This window comes from Camelus bactrianus, chromosome 16 (assembly GCF_048773025.1).
Source record: "Camelus bactrianus isolate YW-2024 breed Bactrian camel chromosome 16, ASM4877302v1, whole genome shotgun sequence".
NCBI classification, from domain to species: Eukaryota; Metazoa; Chordata; class Mammalia; order Artiodactyla; family Camelidae; genus Camelus; species Camelus bactrianus.
The window spans coordinates 39,549,558-39,567,312 of record NC_133554.1 but is presented as its reverse complement, the minus strand read 5'-3'; the positions used below and the strand labels follow the sequence as shown (position 1 = coordinate 39,567,312).

Genomic DNA, 17,755 nt, shown 5'->3' with positions numbered 1-17,755 from the left:
GAGCTTATTAAAAAAATTCCCAAACATATAAAGTAGAAAATACATCTGCATGAACTCATTACCCAACTTCAATAACCATCAACGTTTTGTGAGACTTCTTTCATCTGTTCCCTACCCCTGCTTTTCTTCCTTTGTTGGAATATTTTTAAGTTCAGTTTATTGTGGTACAATTGATATACAAAAAGTTGTACATATCTAATGTATACAACTTGGTGAGTTTGGAGATAAGTGTATACCTATGAAACCATTGCCGTAAACATATTCATCACCTATAATCGTTTCCTTCAACCCTCACTTCTCCTTCCTCCTCATCCCATTATTATTATTATAACAATTAACAGAAGATCTACCCTCTTGGCAAATTTTTAATGGATTTTATTTTTTAGAGCAGTTATAGGTTCACAGCAAAACTGAGCAGAAGGTACAGAAATTTCCCATATATATCCTCTATCCCCACTCATGCAGAGCCTCCCCCATTATCACCATCTCCCACCAGAGTTGAACATTTGTTACAGTTGATTCTGACACATCATTATTCTTAAAGTCCATAGTTCACATTAGGGCTCACTCTTGGGTGTTGTACATTTTGTGGGTATGAGGTATAATGACATGAATCCACCACTGTAGTATCATACAGAGTATTTCACTGCCTTAAAAATCTTTGGTGCTCCCCTAACCCCTGGTAACTACTGATCTTTTTACTGGCTACATAGTTTTGCCTTTTCCAGGATGTCATAAAGTTGAAATACAGTATCTAGCCTCTCCATATTGGCTTATTTCACTTAGTAATATGTATTAAAGACTTCTCCATGTCTTTTTATGGCTTGATAGCCCATTTCTTTTTAGCACCAAATATCATTCCGTTATCTGGATGTCCTGCAGTTTATCCATTCACCTACTGAAGGACATCTTGGTTGCTTCCCATTGTTGAAATATTTTAAAGTAAAACTTGGGCACCATGTCATCTCATATCAGATACTTAGGAAAAAGGCATAACCACTGTACCATTATTACACTAACAGTAAATCCTTAATGTCATCTAAGACCATGTCCATAGTCGAATTTTCTGAAGGCCCTTTTAAAATATCATGAATAAGCAACAAATGAAAACTTTTTGACAGAAATAATATGTTTCTTATATTTGAAACTAAAGAAGAAAATCTTGTAGTGTGTAATCTATAAAAATTCAATAGGGCATGCTCCTCTTAAACATTAAAATTTGCTTCATATTATAATTGTCTGTGGGACTTGGATCTGTGGGTCCAATGCTTACATTCATATACCTCACATTCTACTCTTTGATCTTTAGAACAGGTCCTGAAATTATTATTATAAATTATGTTGATGGCAAACATTTATTGGGCATTTAGTATATACCAAACACTGTACTTGGAAAGCATTATTTCTTATGATTCTTACAGCCCAATGGAATAGGTATTATTATATCTCTCTCCAGTTAATTCAGTAACTTACTGAAGGTTTTACGTTTACTGAAAGTTAATACATGAGTTGGGGTTTGAATTTAGATCTCGTACTGGCTCTGTTGTCTCCCTCAGTATGCTTTAAGATGCTGATGTAAAAAGGGTTTGAGTGATCTAAAGTTGACCTTCTAAACTTCTTAATTTCTTATTATCTTTGTCCAGGCTGTAAGACTAGAAAGTACTTACCAGAATCGAACACGCTATATGGTAGTGGTTTCAACCAATGGGAGACAAGACACTGAAGAAAGCATCGTCCTGGGAATGGATTTCTCCTCTAATGACAGGTATGGTACCACAAAAGGGAGACTGAGAAAACCGCTTTTTAAATAATATATTTCAGTTACCTTTTGAGTTATCACAGAAATGTCTAGTTCCACTCTGAAAGTTCAATGCATAAAACTGGAGAACATCAGAGGTATCTTAGCCACACAATCTTGAGAAACAAAAATATTTAGTGAATGTTTTTGGTTGTGTGTTCCTAATTTACCACAATTCCTTACCTTCTTCCTCTCATCTTTAGGTGGTAATCATAAAATGCAAATGGTTTAAACTTACATCTCCAGGGGGAAAAAGAAGCTACCTTTTCTTTGCAATCCACTTTATTTTAAGCAGTAATGGTTCACTTTGGTGACTCTGGGGCATACAGCCTTTCTGATGGGTCCTGGGTTCGAAGAGAGCCCACTTTATTTCCAGTCTCTTATATTTACCCATGGCCTTACACCTTGCTTTTGTCAAATGTCGTACTTCCTTTTTTCTTCCTCTGAGTTTAAAACAAATGGGGGAAATTATTCTTTAAACTCAAACCAGAACATTTTATAATCATTTATTTACCTTTGGCCCCACTTTACATCCTAAGATTAAAGATACCATACCACACAGAACCTGGCTTTTTTGTGCCCCAAAGGTTTGTTGCTTTCCCATTTTTTCTGGAGAAACCTTGGGAAGACTTTGGAATGTGGCTGCTAAGCAGATCTTTGCACTCTGGATAATAAGCCTCAGGAAATCCTGCCAGATGTCTCAAAGCATTGACTTCCTGGTTCAGGACTAGAATGCAATTGTGGAGTAGCTGGGGGTGTGACCCAGGCCTGGGAGAATTTAGCCACAAAGAGAAGAGGAGACTGGGAATGATTCTAATTGTCCTGGTGTTGGAAAGGAAAAAAGAAATCACATTGTCACTAGAAAGATTTCCAAACTAGTGTTTACCTGAGCTTGTACATAGCAGTCAACCTAAAAATGATTTGCAGGTTTACCAGGATCACAAGGCCAGAGTTGTTACCTTGTGTACCACTCACAGCCTTTAATTGTATGCTCTGAAATTACACAGGCCTGTAAACCGCATTTAGGAAGCTTTTTCTCCTGCATGGTTTTAACCTCTGTTGTTAGCTAAGCAACAGATCCTTTAGTAAGCATTTATCCGTTAAGAACACCTACCTTGCCTACATTCATTCATTAGTATTTTAAGTCCTCTGATTTGGGTTTTTCTCTCTCTAGATCTATGCTATCCAGTCTGGTAGCCACTAATCCCACTGTAACTATTTAAATAAATTTAAATTTAATTAAAATAAAATTTCAGTTCCTCAGCCACAACTAGCCGCATTTTAAGTACTCTGCTGTCTGTAGCTTGTGGGATCCCTACAGGACAGTGCACTTACAGAACATTTCCATCGTTGCAGAAAGTTCAGGTGGACAGTGCTGCTCTCGATCTTATTTCCTCTGTTTGGGTCTCCCTGACTCCTCCTTTGGAAATGCCATAAAACAGGAACTGGAGCTACATAGAAACTTCACTTGAGTCTTCCCCTAGAGAGAGAAGGCAACAACTTCAGATTCCCCTGACCCAGACTGCAAGAAATCAGATGTCTAATCTTATCTTCCTTTCACTTTGTCCTGAATGTTCTCAGAAATCATAAAGAATGTTTATTAATGTGGGTGCCTAGTAATTTATCCTCAGTAAACTGCATCTGTCTTTGCCTGAGTCATATCTGACTAACAAAAGAAAATTTTCATTTACGGTAGAGCGAAATATGGTGAGAAAAGCCATAGAAACAGTTCTAATGCTGTTTGGTAAAACTAATGCTATGAGTTCCTCTACATCCTCTCTTTGAGTGACCTTGAACAATAAGAGAGATACTGCCCACTTCAGAATACTGTTGCTCAGATAATCTAGTATCATTTCTATTTCAATTGCTGTTGAGGGAATCTGTGTCATTTTGTATCTGAAAATATAAAAAGTTAATTTTTCAAAACAGTATTAAACCAAAGTAGAATCCATATTGTTTATGACATACTCTTCCCAAGTAATTCTCAAGATATATTATAGCCAATTTATTAACCTATTTACCAGTTCTTTGACTATTATATTATATTTTAAATAATAAGTTTTAGTCTAAAGTGTAACCTTGGTTTTCAAATTGCATTGGATATATATTTCAAGTTCTAAAATAATAGACCTTTATGGTATTGTTTTATAATTTTTTTGTACCCCCAGCACCTTATAATGTCTGATACATAGAAGCACCTCAATAAATATTTTTGAGTGGGATGAGTATCTATTAAAATAAGGAACTATACTTTAATGAAGAAAATCTCATGAGATTCAAAGTAAACAGGATAAAAATACAAAGTGTGCCTAATTCCGGCCCCTCTTTCCTGTTGTGTGAAAAAGTTACTTCTTAATGTAAAGAAGCATTCTGACCTAAATACAAGCTGAAAATGTGATGTTTGGTTCCTGCATATCATTGTCACTTGTCCAAAGTTTAACTGGTGTCTGGTCACAAGCTCCACGCTCTTTTGGACCTTTTGTATCTTCTTCTGTAGTTACTTAATTTCTAGATTTGTCACTAAGCTATCAACCCTTCATATTATATCCAAATTATACTTGTTGCTAGAACCTGGCTAAGCTCTCACTTAAAAAAAAAAAGACAAAAACCAAAAATCTACTCTAAAAATAACTCACTCCGCCTTGGGAAGCCATTTTCAAAACAGGTTTTCTTGTGCTCACCTCATCTCTACTCCACAAAATTAGTGGTGAAGCTGTCTTCCTGCCTCCTGGGCTCTGATGGCTATTCCAGAGTTCAGGCCCAAGGTTACAATGTGGGTAAGCCATCCCATTCTTGATTTGAGTCCCCTGAACTCTGGAATCGCTAGTAGAGTAGTGAGTAACACAGGCCACCAGGTACAGTGCAGAGCACTAGACACAGCCCAACTAAGGCCTGGCCTCTGTTGGCGCTGCAGTGACTCCAACAATGAGAGTTTGACAATCCTGTGTTGTTCTTAATGCATTTTCATAATGTCACCCACCCCTACCCTGCCAAAATCACTTTCAGTTGTAGTAGAGGACCCACCACAGATTCATATTCAACATTTATGTATTGTTTCACTTTAAATAACTTGTATTATAACCCTATGAGGGTTACGTTTCATTACTAGTATTTTAAAGTGAAGAAATTAAGGCTGAGTGCAAGATTAAATAACTTGTCAAAAAGGAGCTGGAATACCGAAAGAGATCAAATCCAGATCTTTTGACGTCATGTAACTGCTCAATAAGTGGTAATCATTATACTTTAGGCACTACTGTACATATTTTTTGGTGTGGCATCTAATTTAATCTTCAAAACAGCACAATAAAGGAGATATTTTTATTTTCACAGATGAGGAAACTGGAGCACAGTGCAGTTAAATAATTTGCCTAAAATTGTACAGTTAAGGCCAGAGCTCCGGTTCCAAAGCCCATCTGACTCCAGAGCCTGCGCTCTTAACCACGTTTCTCTGTTCCACCTCCCGGGTCTGAGGTTTTTTCCCACTATGCCATGCTGTTTTTCTAGATACATTGGCAGGGAGAGGGTGTAGGAGCCTTTGGGAGACTGGATGGAGGGGACAGATAGTTTTTGGCAGCCTTAAGGGGAGAAAATGGCAGAGGTCTGAGGTGGATTACGGTTGTCCAAAGAAGTGGCGTGATCGAGACACAACTGAGGGCCCGTGGCGACCTATCCCAGCCTGTTCCACTAACTGAAGGCGAGTCTCCTCCCTGGGCTAGGGTGTAATATAAATAGTATTTTACTAAACCATACTGGAGCTCCCCTTTTGTTGGTTGTTGACCTTTTCACTCTGTATTTCAGCAGTGCTGGTTCAGTGCCCAGTCACCAAGCACTGTTTTATGTAAGTTGTAATGTGTCTATTTTGTCTCTCTAACTTGATCACAAGCCATTAAAAAGTACTTTTCCCTTTTAGACTGTTGAGTGTGTTCTGCTGTTCAATAAATCTATGTAAACCTCTGAATTAGAATTGAGCAAACCACATAGTCAGAGGTCTTCAGTAACCAGCAGTAGTTCTTGGCATTAGAAATAATTCTTGGAGTTGAATTGGGTGCTGTGACCTTGGACTGAGGCCTGCCAATTGCAAGTCAGCAATCACCTGGATTTTTTAGGCAGTGGTCATTTGCAAGACAGTAATATAGGAAGCTCAGTCAATAAATTTTCCTTGTTAAATATATAAGGACCTGACTGACATCCAATGCTTAAAACATACATTGAATTAATAGTAATATGATAAAAAATTTCTTCACTCTAACCTTTTCACTCTGGCATAAATTCACTTACGCTAGAATTTAGAGTTTAGGGATTTATCCTTTGTGTTGAAAGAATTAATAAACAAAGAACTGCTTCCTAGAATAACAGGAAGTAACTTATGGACTGTCTTTTTATCCTGCAGTAGCACTTGCACCATGGGCTTGGTCCTGCCTCTCTGGAGTGACACCCTAATTCATTTGGATGGTGATGGGTAAGAGCTTTCTCTTTTTATTCTCCTACAGAGAGCCAAGGAGTAGGGTTCCATCTTAGTGCCCATTCATTCAGCTGAATGGGAGGCCCATTGTGCCGAACTGAACTGTCATGTCAGCAGCTCAGTGAGTCCTTTTAAACTCCCATTTTGTAAAGTAGAGTAAAAATACAACTTGCCAGGGCCTCTCACTTCTGTTCTTCTGTGCTGACTATGGTAAGAATCCAAACAAAGAAGAACGAGTTTGTTGGCTCAGTCTTTAATCTGAGCATGTGGGGCTGTTGCAATGCTCTCCCAGAGGATGATATGTTCTGTTTCAAATAACCTCTTGCTGCCTCTGCCAGCTGTCAGCCTACAGTATAACCCATTGCTGTGCCAGTTCCTTCCACTGACCCTCCACCCCCACCTCTTGGTGTTTTTAGAATGTGTCCCCAAGAGACCAAGATGTTTGCTCCAGTTTATAAAACCAGGGTCAGGTTTGCTAAGAACCCACAAGGCTGCCAAATAGAAATATACAGCAGAACAGTTTGTTCATAACTACAGCTGGGAAACTGTATGTAATTCCCTAACTCTGATGTGGGAGTCCATTCATTTTGTTTGGCAGATAAAATCAGACAATTTGTTGAAGCTTTTCAGTCATGTCCTATACTCTTTTCAACTTCTACATGAAGTGCCTGATGATACCTTCTACTGAGCCAGCAGTTGCTAGCCTGGGAAACAACCTTGAAAACTCACAACTGAAATAACCTCTCATTTGTGGATTTTTGTCTCATTCTGTTTTCCTTAGTGGGTTCAGCGTATCAACAGATAACAGAGTTCACATATTCAAACCTGTATCTGTGCAGGCAATGTGGTAAGAAGACTTTTAATATTTCTATGAAAGGTTTTTTAATATATTGTTGGGACAGTATTTTGTGAGAAGTAGTACTTGAAATGGTACCATTCTTTAGGAAAATGCTATATGATCTCTTTGGGTATTTATAGGATTTTATGTTACCTTTTTGTGTGGTTGTCATAGTTATAGATGACCTAGAAGTTCAATTTTCAAATTATCACAGTGGAAGGCCTTAAGCAGTGGTGAACAAGTGAATTTCAAAGGTGTTCTTAGACTCTGGAAGATACTTAATGGATCACATAGCCAGTTGGAACTGAGTTTTATAGGGACACAGTAACTAAGTTAATTGGTAGCAGTCTAGAGCCAAGTCTAGAACATCATACGACTATGCATTAGATTTCAGTTTCTTAAGGTAATCAGGGATAGCATTGATGGAGTTACATTATACATACCTCAGTTTCCATTTAAATTGTTGGCAACTGTTTGCAAGACTATTTGCATAATGCAAATAAAGCCTAGAAAAAACATCATAGTTGTCAATAACCATCAGCTGATTTACTGACACTTTTGGGTTACTTACTACATGTGTGAGGCATTGAGCCTAGTACTTTACATGGATTAATGTCTAATCATCACCAACTCCCCAAAGTGGTATTATTAGCTCCTTATTATGGATGAGAAAACTGACGTTTTGGAGAGGTTACATAACTGACCTGAAGAGTATCTCTTACGTTTAGACAGAACAGACTCCTATTCTCGTTCTAGATTATCTAGAAAAATGATCCAATATAACCAAGGAATGATGTGACTCTAAGATTCAGAGTCATCCCCTAGTCAGGGATTTAAATTTCAATTCCTCCTTCAGTCGCCTGCTCTGTAGTGGAAGTCCCCATGAAGAGCAGAATGGACAGAATGCAAACCAAACAAGAAATAAAGGAGCCTGAAAAAGACTCCAGGGAGATAATTTACCCCTGCATAACAGGATTGATAGGCTTGAGGTGAGTGGCGTCCTAAAACAGAGTCAACTGAACAATTAACAGTCTTATCATTTCATGCTCTAATTGAGGTAGGACAGAGTTTCAGACCATGTGTTTCGACCAGATTTTTAGATTTAGCTCATATTTCACAGATAAATTTCTCATGGAAAATGTATGAACCTCTTTTAACTAAGGTTCAGTTAGAAGCAACTGACCTGTCTGTACCAAGTAAAACCAAACAGTCTAACTCCCATAAATGCAGTGTTTTCAGTTATATTTTGGGGAGGAATACAAAGCAATCTTAATTCTTAGGACAGTGAGGATTCAAGTAATTCAAACATTGATGTTTTAAAGTAGACTGACTAGTCCTAGCTCTGTTAGCTTATTGCAGAATGAACTTTTTTGGTGTACCACATGGGGAGTAGTGAACTGAAAATCACAGAAAAAAAAAAGTAGATGATGTATGGATCAAAGCAGCATTTAGACCAGGTGTTTCCTCACAGGAAGGTAGTTACTGCAGCCACCCTTTTCTGTATGTATGCAGCTGAAGTATTGGGTGGCTATGCCTTGAGTGTGTTTTAGAGTAACTTGCACCAGACACTTGTAGCATATGCTTTTGAAGCACGTGTTTCCTGAATGAAGAAAACATGTGTTTGAATATCCTATACATTGCATGAAGCTTGCCCTTACCTTTGAATCTGTGTAACAAAACTTAATTTCACTGAGAATTCTCTGAGAAGTTGGCTGTTTTAAATAAAAGGAAGTACTTTAAAAGATTCTGCAACTTTATTTTTAAGGGGAAATCTGTTTCCCAGTAAAATGGACTTCCATGTTTTTCTCCTATCAAATGATAATGATTTTTTAAATTTATATCCTTCGGGGTTGACAAGAGCACAAGGAATAGCACTGTCATATACTTATTGGAAAATAAACTAGAGCAACCTTTCTGTAGAATGATTTGCCAATATGCCTTGTAATTTTGTATACCCTTTGACATAGTAATTCTGCCTCTTAAGAATTTATCCTAAGGTAATAATCAAGGGTGTGTGCAAATTTTTAACTATAAGAATGTTTGTCAGTGTCCTAATAGTGGTAAAAAATGGAAAGCAGTTTAAATGTCTGAAAAATAGCAATCAATTAAATTATGGTACATCCATATTACTAATTATCATGCAACTATTAAAAATGATTTGGTTGAAGAATATATATTGACATGGAGAGATACTGATGACAAGGTGTAACGTAAACGAACAAGTAAAATGGTATGCAGAATGTGGTCATGTCTTTATTTTAGATCTGTGCGTAGACAAAGACTGGAAAGCTCTATACTAAAACCTTAACAATGATTATTTCTGGGTGGTCAGATTACAGGATATTCCTGCCTTTTACGTGAGGTCCTTAAATTTTCTAAGATGAGCATGATCACATTTGTTATGAAAGAAAAAAACAATAAAAAGACATTTTTAAGGAAAAGATGTAAATAGATTGGCCACAGAATTCTCTTATATTGTCCTTTTCCCTTAGGAAGGAGACGTTAATTTATCGCTAACAAAACATTTCATTGAACAGATTTTAACTGTGCTCCAAGCTTTGAGCTAGAAGGCATTCCTTTAGGCACTTGAGATGCATCAGTAAACAAAAACACAGAAAGATCCCTGCTCTTGTGTAACTAACTCCCTAGCATTAGCTCTAGCTTTTCCCAAGTATATAACCAAAAAGGTACTTTTCAGTTTTGTTTACCCTATTTGAGTTCCTGAGTTCAGAGTCAGAGATTTAATTAGTCTCAGTATAACCAGAGCTGTTCTTAGAAAGTAGCTCAAGTGTACGGATGAATGGTTTAAAGAGAGTGGGAGACTAAGGCAGCAAGAATGACAGACGTCATTAAATCATTACATCCTAGACATTAAAGGACTTTCCACAAGGCTTAGGGGCATCTATCTATGTGATCTTTGTGGATCCTCTAAGAATCATAGGAAATGTAGGCTCTAACATGACTCTGTGCGAAGGGAAGCAAATCTTTACATAGTAAATGTAGATCGTTAGTTCTCTAGTGATACTAGCCACAGTGTGGTTCCAACTATAGGGCTGTGAGCTCCATGGGTACCCAGACCTATTTTTCACTGATAGGTTGTCCGTCCTCCTGCTCCCCGCTACCCCCACCTCTTTCACCAAGAGATGTCTAGTTGATTGCTATGAAGAGACAAGATAATCAGAGAACTTTGAATTCCAGGGAGTAGATTCTCCAGAGGCCAAATTCTGTAGGATTTTAAAATTGGAAGAGTTTGGGGTACACATGGATTATTGGATAGTCTTTTGGTACGCCCAGTTCTACAGTGCTCACTTCCCAGCCTGTCTTTCAGGTCTGCGCTACAGAGTTTACACAAGGCTTGTGAAGTGGCCAGAATGCATAACTACTACCCTGGCAGCCTGTTTCTCACCTGGGTGAGTTATTATGAGAGCCATATCAACTCAGATCAGTCCTCAGTCAATGAGTGGAATGCTATGCAGGATGTGCAGTCCCACCGGCCTGACTCTCCAGCTCTCTTCACGGACATGTAAGTCAGTTTGCTGAGGATCATGGAGGTCTTCTCTGTTTTGTCCTGCAGGATCATAAGCAGCATGTTCCTCCCTAATCACTCCTCTTGGGGAATTAATCTTACCCAGTGCTGTTAGCATTGTCTGCACTACACATCTGCCACGCTGAGAACCCTGTTCTTTCTGTTGTGTGCAAAGGCCTGACGAGTTTCACTCCTGGGGACAACAGAGTCCCCGCAGTTCAAAACTGCAATACCATAGAATCCGACTAATTCAGATTCTGCTAGTTTGAAATTTGAGTTTAAAGGACTAATTTATTATCTGTAAAGAAGCATTTGGTTAGCAAATTAATGACATAGAGAAGCTATTAGAGGGATGTTTCTAATACTTAAGAAAACAAGATATTTTGAGGCAATTTGAAAGAATGATCAGATTGTTACGCTAATTTTTAACTGATTTCTGGTCAAATTTTTTTTTTAATATTTTATAATTTATGTCTTACTCAGCGCCACCTTTGCCTTGTTCAGTCTGTACGATTTTTGTTAAATCTCCCTGGTGTACTGCAAGTTGGATAAAGGCCTAAGGTGGAGCTGATGTTTATTTCCTTTTTAGGTCTACGTGTTAAAACTTATGTGGCTATTTTGGAAATTTTTTTCATACTTAGTTCCTGCTTTGGAAATTAATCAGGATGTTTATTTTGCTCTGAATTGATCTTTCTGCACTTCCAAGGTCTTCTACATCTGGAAAAGAAGAGTGGCCACTTACTAAATGACCTCACAGACCTTCACCTTCAGATTCCTAAAGTGATACCAAAATAGTTCATTATTTTTTTAAAGGCCTAATTTATATAATAAATGCTTTTTACTAGAAAAGGTGAAATGTCCAAGAATTGTGTGAGTGAAACAGTCAGAAAAGCAGTGGAATCCTTTTTTGCATAGGGTATTATTGGTACTAGGACCAATTAGTACTAGTACCTCTGGTCCTTTCAAGATTCCCCAGTAACTAAAAAGGTAAGAATTAGTATGATTTTCAGAATCGCAGGCAATATTATTGATTTCATGCTTTACAACTGGTTGATGGATATCAGAGGAAAGGGTGTCTCATCTGGCTCATAAATGGACATTCTGAATCAGACTTATATGGAAGAGAAAATGCTTCTCATTTTTCCTGATTTTATTAGAGAAAATTTGGAAATTACAGCATCAAAAAAGAAAGAAAGAAAATGAAATTGCCCATTGTCTCTCTGTTTCCCTAAGCAAAATAATAATAATAATGATAATAATGATGTAAAATGTAGTCCCTAGCAAATGATAAAGGCTCATTAAATGTTAATTCTTAGTGTGTACAATATAACCACAATTTTAAGATATATTTAATAAATAAATTTGTCTGTTGATAGAAAAAGAGACTGAGAGCCGTAGACTAGAGTATTAATAATTATCTCTGATAGAGGGAGCTTCAGTTATTTTTATTTTCTTTGTGTATTTATATATTTTCCAGATTTTTTTTCTAGTGAAATCTTGGGAGAAAGTGTATCTGTGTTGTAGTGCCTTTGCATTCCCTCTTCTTCCCTAAGTTGATGAAACTGAAAAAGGAATGCTAAGAATACAGGAGGAATGTGTGCCAAAATGGACTTAAGTACCCTACTGTGCATAAAGTTTATATTTTGAAATCCAAGGAAGCTGGAGAAGGGAACATAGGTGTGTGGTGCCTCCAGTGTACATCAGATGTTGTGCCAGGCACTTCACATGGCATCTCATTCAATTCTCATGAGAACATCATGAGGCAGATAGTATTACCATCCTCATTTTATAGAAAAGGAAACAAGCTCAGAGAAGGGAAGGAATTTGTTCAAGGTCATACCACTAGTAAGTAGCAGGACTGGAATTAAAACCCAGGTGTCTCTGCTCCCAAACCACTCTGCCGCTAACAAGTGTGAAGAATTTGGAGAAAGACTGCTTTAGTGAATTGAACTCAAACACACAGGTCCAAAAATTTGTTTCTACCAGTATTTCTTTTTAATAAAAGACTGAAACATACAGCTTTCTACCAGTTAGCTATGTCTAGGAAAAATGCTAGGGAGCATGGTTAAAATTTTTAATTCTAGTCAAGACAAGGATGTCTTGGCTGATTGACAGAGAAATGGCACAGGCATTAGCTGTACTCCGCAGGGTTCGTGAGAAAGTAACAGCCCAAGTGGTGGGGAGCCCCAAGGTTGTGGGGTCAGAGCATCCATCTTTGGAGATTATACTGAAGCTATTTTTGCATCCAGTGATAAGGCTGTAGGCAGCAAGGGCAGGCAGGATGCCTGAAGGCTTAGTCCATTTCCATCTCCAAATAAGGAGATACAGAGCAGATACCTTTCTTGAGTAGGTAGGAGGGAAAGATGAGACAGAAAGTGCTCTCTGTTAGCCTCACTCAAATTCTGCATAATATGAAATAATGCTTTTAGAAAGAAGCGTGTAGTTGCATTGGACAAATACTTTTTAGTAGAGAATCAGCTTCCTAGTTTGATTTCATATTGAAGTTACAAGGGTAATTTTTATTTTGAGGAGAGACGACCAAGGGAAGCAACATAATCCTCCAGGTAGAGTGTTAGGCTGGGGTCAGAGTTCTGGTTCTTCTGCCAGTATGTGTGATGGTTGGTGTGTCATTTAACCTTCTAGCTGTTTATTTCACTTTTCTGTAAAATGGGGATAATAATTTCACAGATATTGTAAGAGCTTTTGTAAAAAAAAAAAAACATTTTGAATGGAGTACTCTGCATAGTTAATCCTCAGAACACATTTTGGAAGAGAATTTGCTTCACTGAGGAAGGCAGAAGTCACTCTTCCCTCTTTCCTATTTTCTAGAACCATAGCAACAAATAATCACTATTAGGTGGCGTTTTTAAGCTATGCAAGACCCACTCCCATAGTCGGTCACACTACTGGTCTACCCAGCTTGGTATTCTGACTCAGCAAGTGGAACTCATGGGTACTTGATGGGAAATGGTCCTCCACTAAAGTGTTACACTCAGTATAGCCTATTGGTCTTCACTCCTTCGTAGATTTATATACGTGAATATATTTATGGGCTTTTAGACACGTGCAGCCTCTTCAAGTGAGAATTTCTGCATGCTTACATGCTATATATTCTGAAAAGAAACTTTTTAAAATATAATTTTCTTTTTTCCATGCCTCCAGAATATAATTTTGAGGGTAATAAAGGGAAGGCCTACCAATTTGGAAACATAATCAAATAGCACATTCATTAACTTAGTCAAATTCGTGCCTAAGAAAATCACCACTTCTCTCTTGTCAGACCAACTGAACGTGAGCGAACAGAAAGGCTGATTAAAACCAAATTAAGGGAGATTATGATGCAGAAGGATTTGGAGAATATCACATCCAAAGAGGTAAGAGACCTTGAGTCCTCATTGTACCAAGGCTAGAAGCAGAGTAGCAGTAGGTCTGGGGCTTGAAATGGTAAGCGATTGAAAGTCACAGAGGGACTTTACAGAGATCAGTACAACATGTCATCTTTGTTTCAGATACGAACTGAGTTGGAAATGCAGATGGTGTGCAACTTGCGAGAATTCAAGGAATTTATAGATAATGAAATGATAGTGATCCTTGGTCAGATGGATAGCCCTACCCAGATATTTGAGCACGTGTTCTTGGTAAGTCTTAGGGCCGCTTTCAGGGGGTGTGCTGAAGCTAGTCCATATCACCTCATGGTGGGCAATTGTCAAATTTTATTTATTTAAATTAAGTATAACTTACATTAAAAACAAAAATAATAAAAACTCAAACCTCATCGCATCCTAATTATTTGACTACCTTTTACTATTTTCTGGGCTCTGAAGCTTATTTACACTTGTTACATGGTGGAAATATTATATAATGCTGTGTGTCTGTTCGTCTCTTCCCACTTCTTCATTCAGTGACATCAAGCTGGTGGATTAAAATTGACTATGGTGGAGAAATTTACACCAAGGAAACTGGAAAATGCTACAAATCAGGCCTTTTTTCCTCATGGGTTGTTAAATATCTCATCTGTTCTTCATAATAGTCAAAGTCAAAAACAGACCAGTTTTATACAGCGTATCCAAATAGGAATGATTGTTTGAGGTCACTCTTTAACATCTGCCGTATGTGTCTAAGGTCCAATATATCAGAGCAGAGCGGATAAGAACTACTTATAACAGAGACTACTGGATTTTTAAAACATTTGGAACCTTGTAGCTACATTTCAAGTCCCTCAATTACTTTTTGATTACCAAATCTTCAGTGACTTAAAATTGTTCTTCATGGTTCCTGAACATTCAGTGACTTGTAATTAGCCCAGGGAGACCTCTCTGACAGATAGATTAGGAAAGCTTCTAAATCCTAAGATCCATTTTTCTCCCAAACGTTAAAGAGTTCTGGTTTTCATCTGCACGTGGTAATGGGAACAAGAATAATTAAAATCAGTGGGGAGCACCGAAACCTTGTTTTTGTTTCCAGTTCCCACATACTTTGACCAAAAAATGCTAACAAGAAACTAAATCTATTGGTTTGAATTTCACTTCCTTTCTCTGGTAAGGATATTTGTGAACTGTGAAATGATTAGAAGCTGGGAAACAGAAGAGAAGGGGAATAAATGCACAGGAACTGACTAAACTGGCTCATCTCACCCTGAATATAAGAGGTTATTTCACCAAGCAATCAGACTTCATGCCATTGAAGGCCTGTGCCCTGAATTTACTTGTTGACACTCCAGAGTATGTGTGCTTGTCAAGTGATTCATGGTGGTGTATAACTATGAAATTACTCACGAAAACCTGGGAGGGGAGCTTCTTTTCCATTACTTTAACTTGACCAATGTGTGTTGCCATTTTTGGATGTAGATCATACGGCAAAACTGTCATTGACCTTTCCATTTGTATAGCACCTGGCTTTGTTGTCTTGTGTGTATAATTCCATGAGTGTTCAAGTATTCCCTCCTCTTGTATCCTTGGAAAGAATTTTTGTGTTGTTTATAGAAAACTTATGAATCATTCATTCAAATGGACCCTGCCCCCCAGCTGTCTCCATGTAACATGACTAATTTTTTATGAAGGGCAAGTGCCTGTAGCCAGAAATAATTCATGTTAAAAAGTGATCAAAGCTGTAAACTTGGAAGTTGCTTTCCCATTGAGCTTGGATTTTAATACCTAAAAGGATGAATATCAAATTCAGTCACTGTCGATTTAATTTCAGACGTACTTCCCGGTATCTCTGATGCCACCTCTCAAGAACTATCTTCTCCTTACCTCTTCCTCAAATGGTACTCTTTTAAGACATAGCAACAAATTTTAATAGTACTCTAAACAGAAAGAACAGTCTGGTTCTCCCCCAAACTAGTCCCTAATCAATAGAAGTGCATTTGAGAATTTGTACCAGTAAACTTATTTCATGATTATTGGCATAGTCTTCTCTCCTGGGTTTTTCTCCAGTTACAAAAATAATTTGTGTTCATTGTAGAAAATTTAGACAATTTTAGAAGACAATAAATGACATGTAATCATCACGAAGAGAGAGAAGCACTGTTAGCTTTCATTATGTAATATTGTCTTCCAGTCTTTTTTTGTCTTTAATAGGTATCTATGTACATATTTTTTTAAAAAGGAAAACTTATTTAGCTTCAGATATAATTTTGTTTTCTCAAGAATGGACATGTTCTTTGCATTGTGAATATTTTTCTTATTTGGGAAAAAAACTTCCCAGTTGGAGAATCCTGAAATTTCACTCTTATCTAACAGAATAAGTACATGAACAGGTTGTCTAAACATCTTATTGTACTTCTTCCTTGACGGCTTCCTCCCTTTGTTTGTACCACCATATCCTGTGTCCAAACCCCTATCTCTTCTCCACTGAGTCTGTGCTCTGCTGGCTTTCCCAACAAATTGACACGGAAAAAGAGGTCTTACCCAAGCTGCGAGTGGTGGTGTTAATTTTCTGCAAAGTCATTTCATCTTGTACATAGCTGCCATGCCTGCAGCACAAGCAGAATCTGTGAAGAGAGGCAGCAGGATTTCTCCCCTCCCTTTGGAAGAATGCTCGGCTCTGCAGCACACTGCACAGAGATGTTTATTTGGAAGGATGTCCAGCGGATATGGAGAAGAAAAGTATGGAGCATAATTTAAAGAAAATCTGCAGTGAGGAGACAGGATTGATTGGTTGGAAGCCAGGGTATTTCCAGAAAAAGACGTTCTTCCACACCCTTAAGAGTATACTACTTCTCTGAGCTGCAAGCCTTTGCCCAACCAAATCTCAGTATCAACAGCTCTCCTGGAGGCTGTCCGATTTGGCTGAGAAAATGCTAGATGTGAACAGAGATCCTTTGCAGAAAGGCAAGCAGCTTTCTTAGTTAAACAAGGGAAACACAGGAATATTGGATAGAAGACAACCAATAATGAGAATTTTACTGCTGACTGTTAACCTTTTTCAAGATTTGACATTACAAATCCTTTTAGTTTCTTTTCAAAGAAAAGTTGTCTCATATTCATAATTTTTGCCCCTCAACTGGAGATATGTAGTATAAACTTTTCAGAAAGAAAAAAGTTAATAGATCTTGTGCCTGGTTGCCATAATAACGTGACTCACAACATTAAATCTGTAGGTACAGTATGACGAAGAAGATTTGGACAGGGATAACAGTCCTTGAAGATTATGTCAAGTTGTATTGATCTTAGCAGAACCCCCAGTACAGTTTTCCTTCTTTGCCGTAAATGTGCTCTCCTTGTCCATTTTGCTTAGAACATTTGGACCCCAACAAGGCTATTTCCTGAGGCTGACATTTGAAAAGACATCAATTACTTGGGTCTTTGAGTCAGAGTACCGTGTAGGCAAACCAGAGTGAAAGATGAAAGTGAACTTATTTTAAAATGTATTATGATTTTAAGATTTCATATTACACTTCTGTACAATTAAAATATGCTTTGCATAATTACATAGAACTTAGTGGAAACCTCCATGGAATTATGTTATTGTAAGCCTGAGAAGCATGGAAAAAAAAAAAAAAGATTGAGTCTGTGAAGGACCTCAGGGGGCTAATATGCATGGCATTTGTATTGAGGACAGAAAAGTAATTACACAATGTTGATTCCAGTTCTTTCAGGTTGAACCTGAAGCAGCTGTACGCACAGCCCA

General features: G+C 37.7%; 1 protein-coding gene and 1 long non-coding RNA gene across 5 annotated transcripts in view; one reads left to right on the top strand and one right to left on the bottom strand.

Annotated features, from left to right (window-relative positions):
- The window catches only part of SSH2 (slingshot protein phosphatase 2), a 216,488-nt gene that overhangs the window by 170,061 nt on the left and 28,672 nt on the right, over window positions 1-17,755 (top strand). For 3 of the 4 annotated variants that reach the window (XM_010958240.3, XM_045519019.2, XM_010958239.3), the window contains 6 exons: window positions 1,644-1,765; window positions 6,189-6,257; window positions 7,042-7,107; window positions 10,427-10,621; window positions 13,905-13,998; window positions 14,134-14,262. In XM_010958240.3, the coding sequence (XP_010956542.3) occupies window positions 1,644-1,765; window positions 6,189-6,257; window positions 7,042-7,107; window positions 10,427-10,621; window positions 13,905-13,998; window positions 14,134-14,262 (675 nt within the window). The remainder of the gene's footprint in view (window positions 1-1,643; window positions 1,766-6,188; window positions 6,258-7,041; window positions 7,108-10,426; window positions 10,622-13,904; window positions 13,999-14,133; window positions 14,263-17,755) is intronic. The other variant, XM_045519020.2, reaches the window with a different exon arrangement.
- Window positions 2,107-16,672, bottom strand: LOC141573628 (uncharacterized). The gene is made up of 3 exons (XR_012499561.1): window positions 16,534-16,672; window positions 3,134-3,278; window positions 2,107-2,241 (listed from the first exon to the last, which is right to left on the bottom strand). It is a non-coding gene; the product is annotated as an uncharacterized LOC141573628 (long non-coding RNA).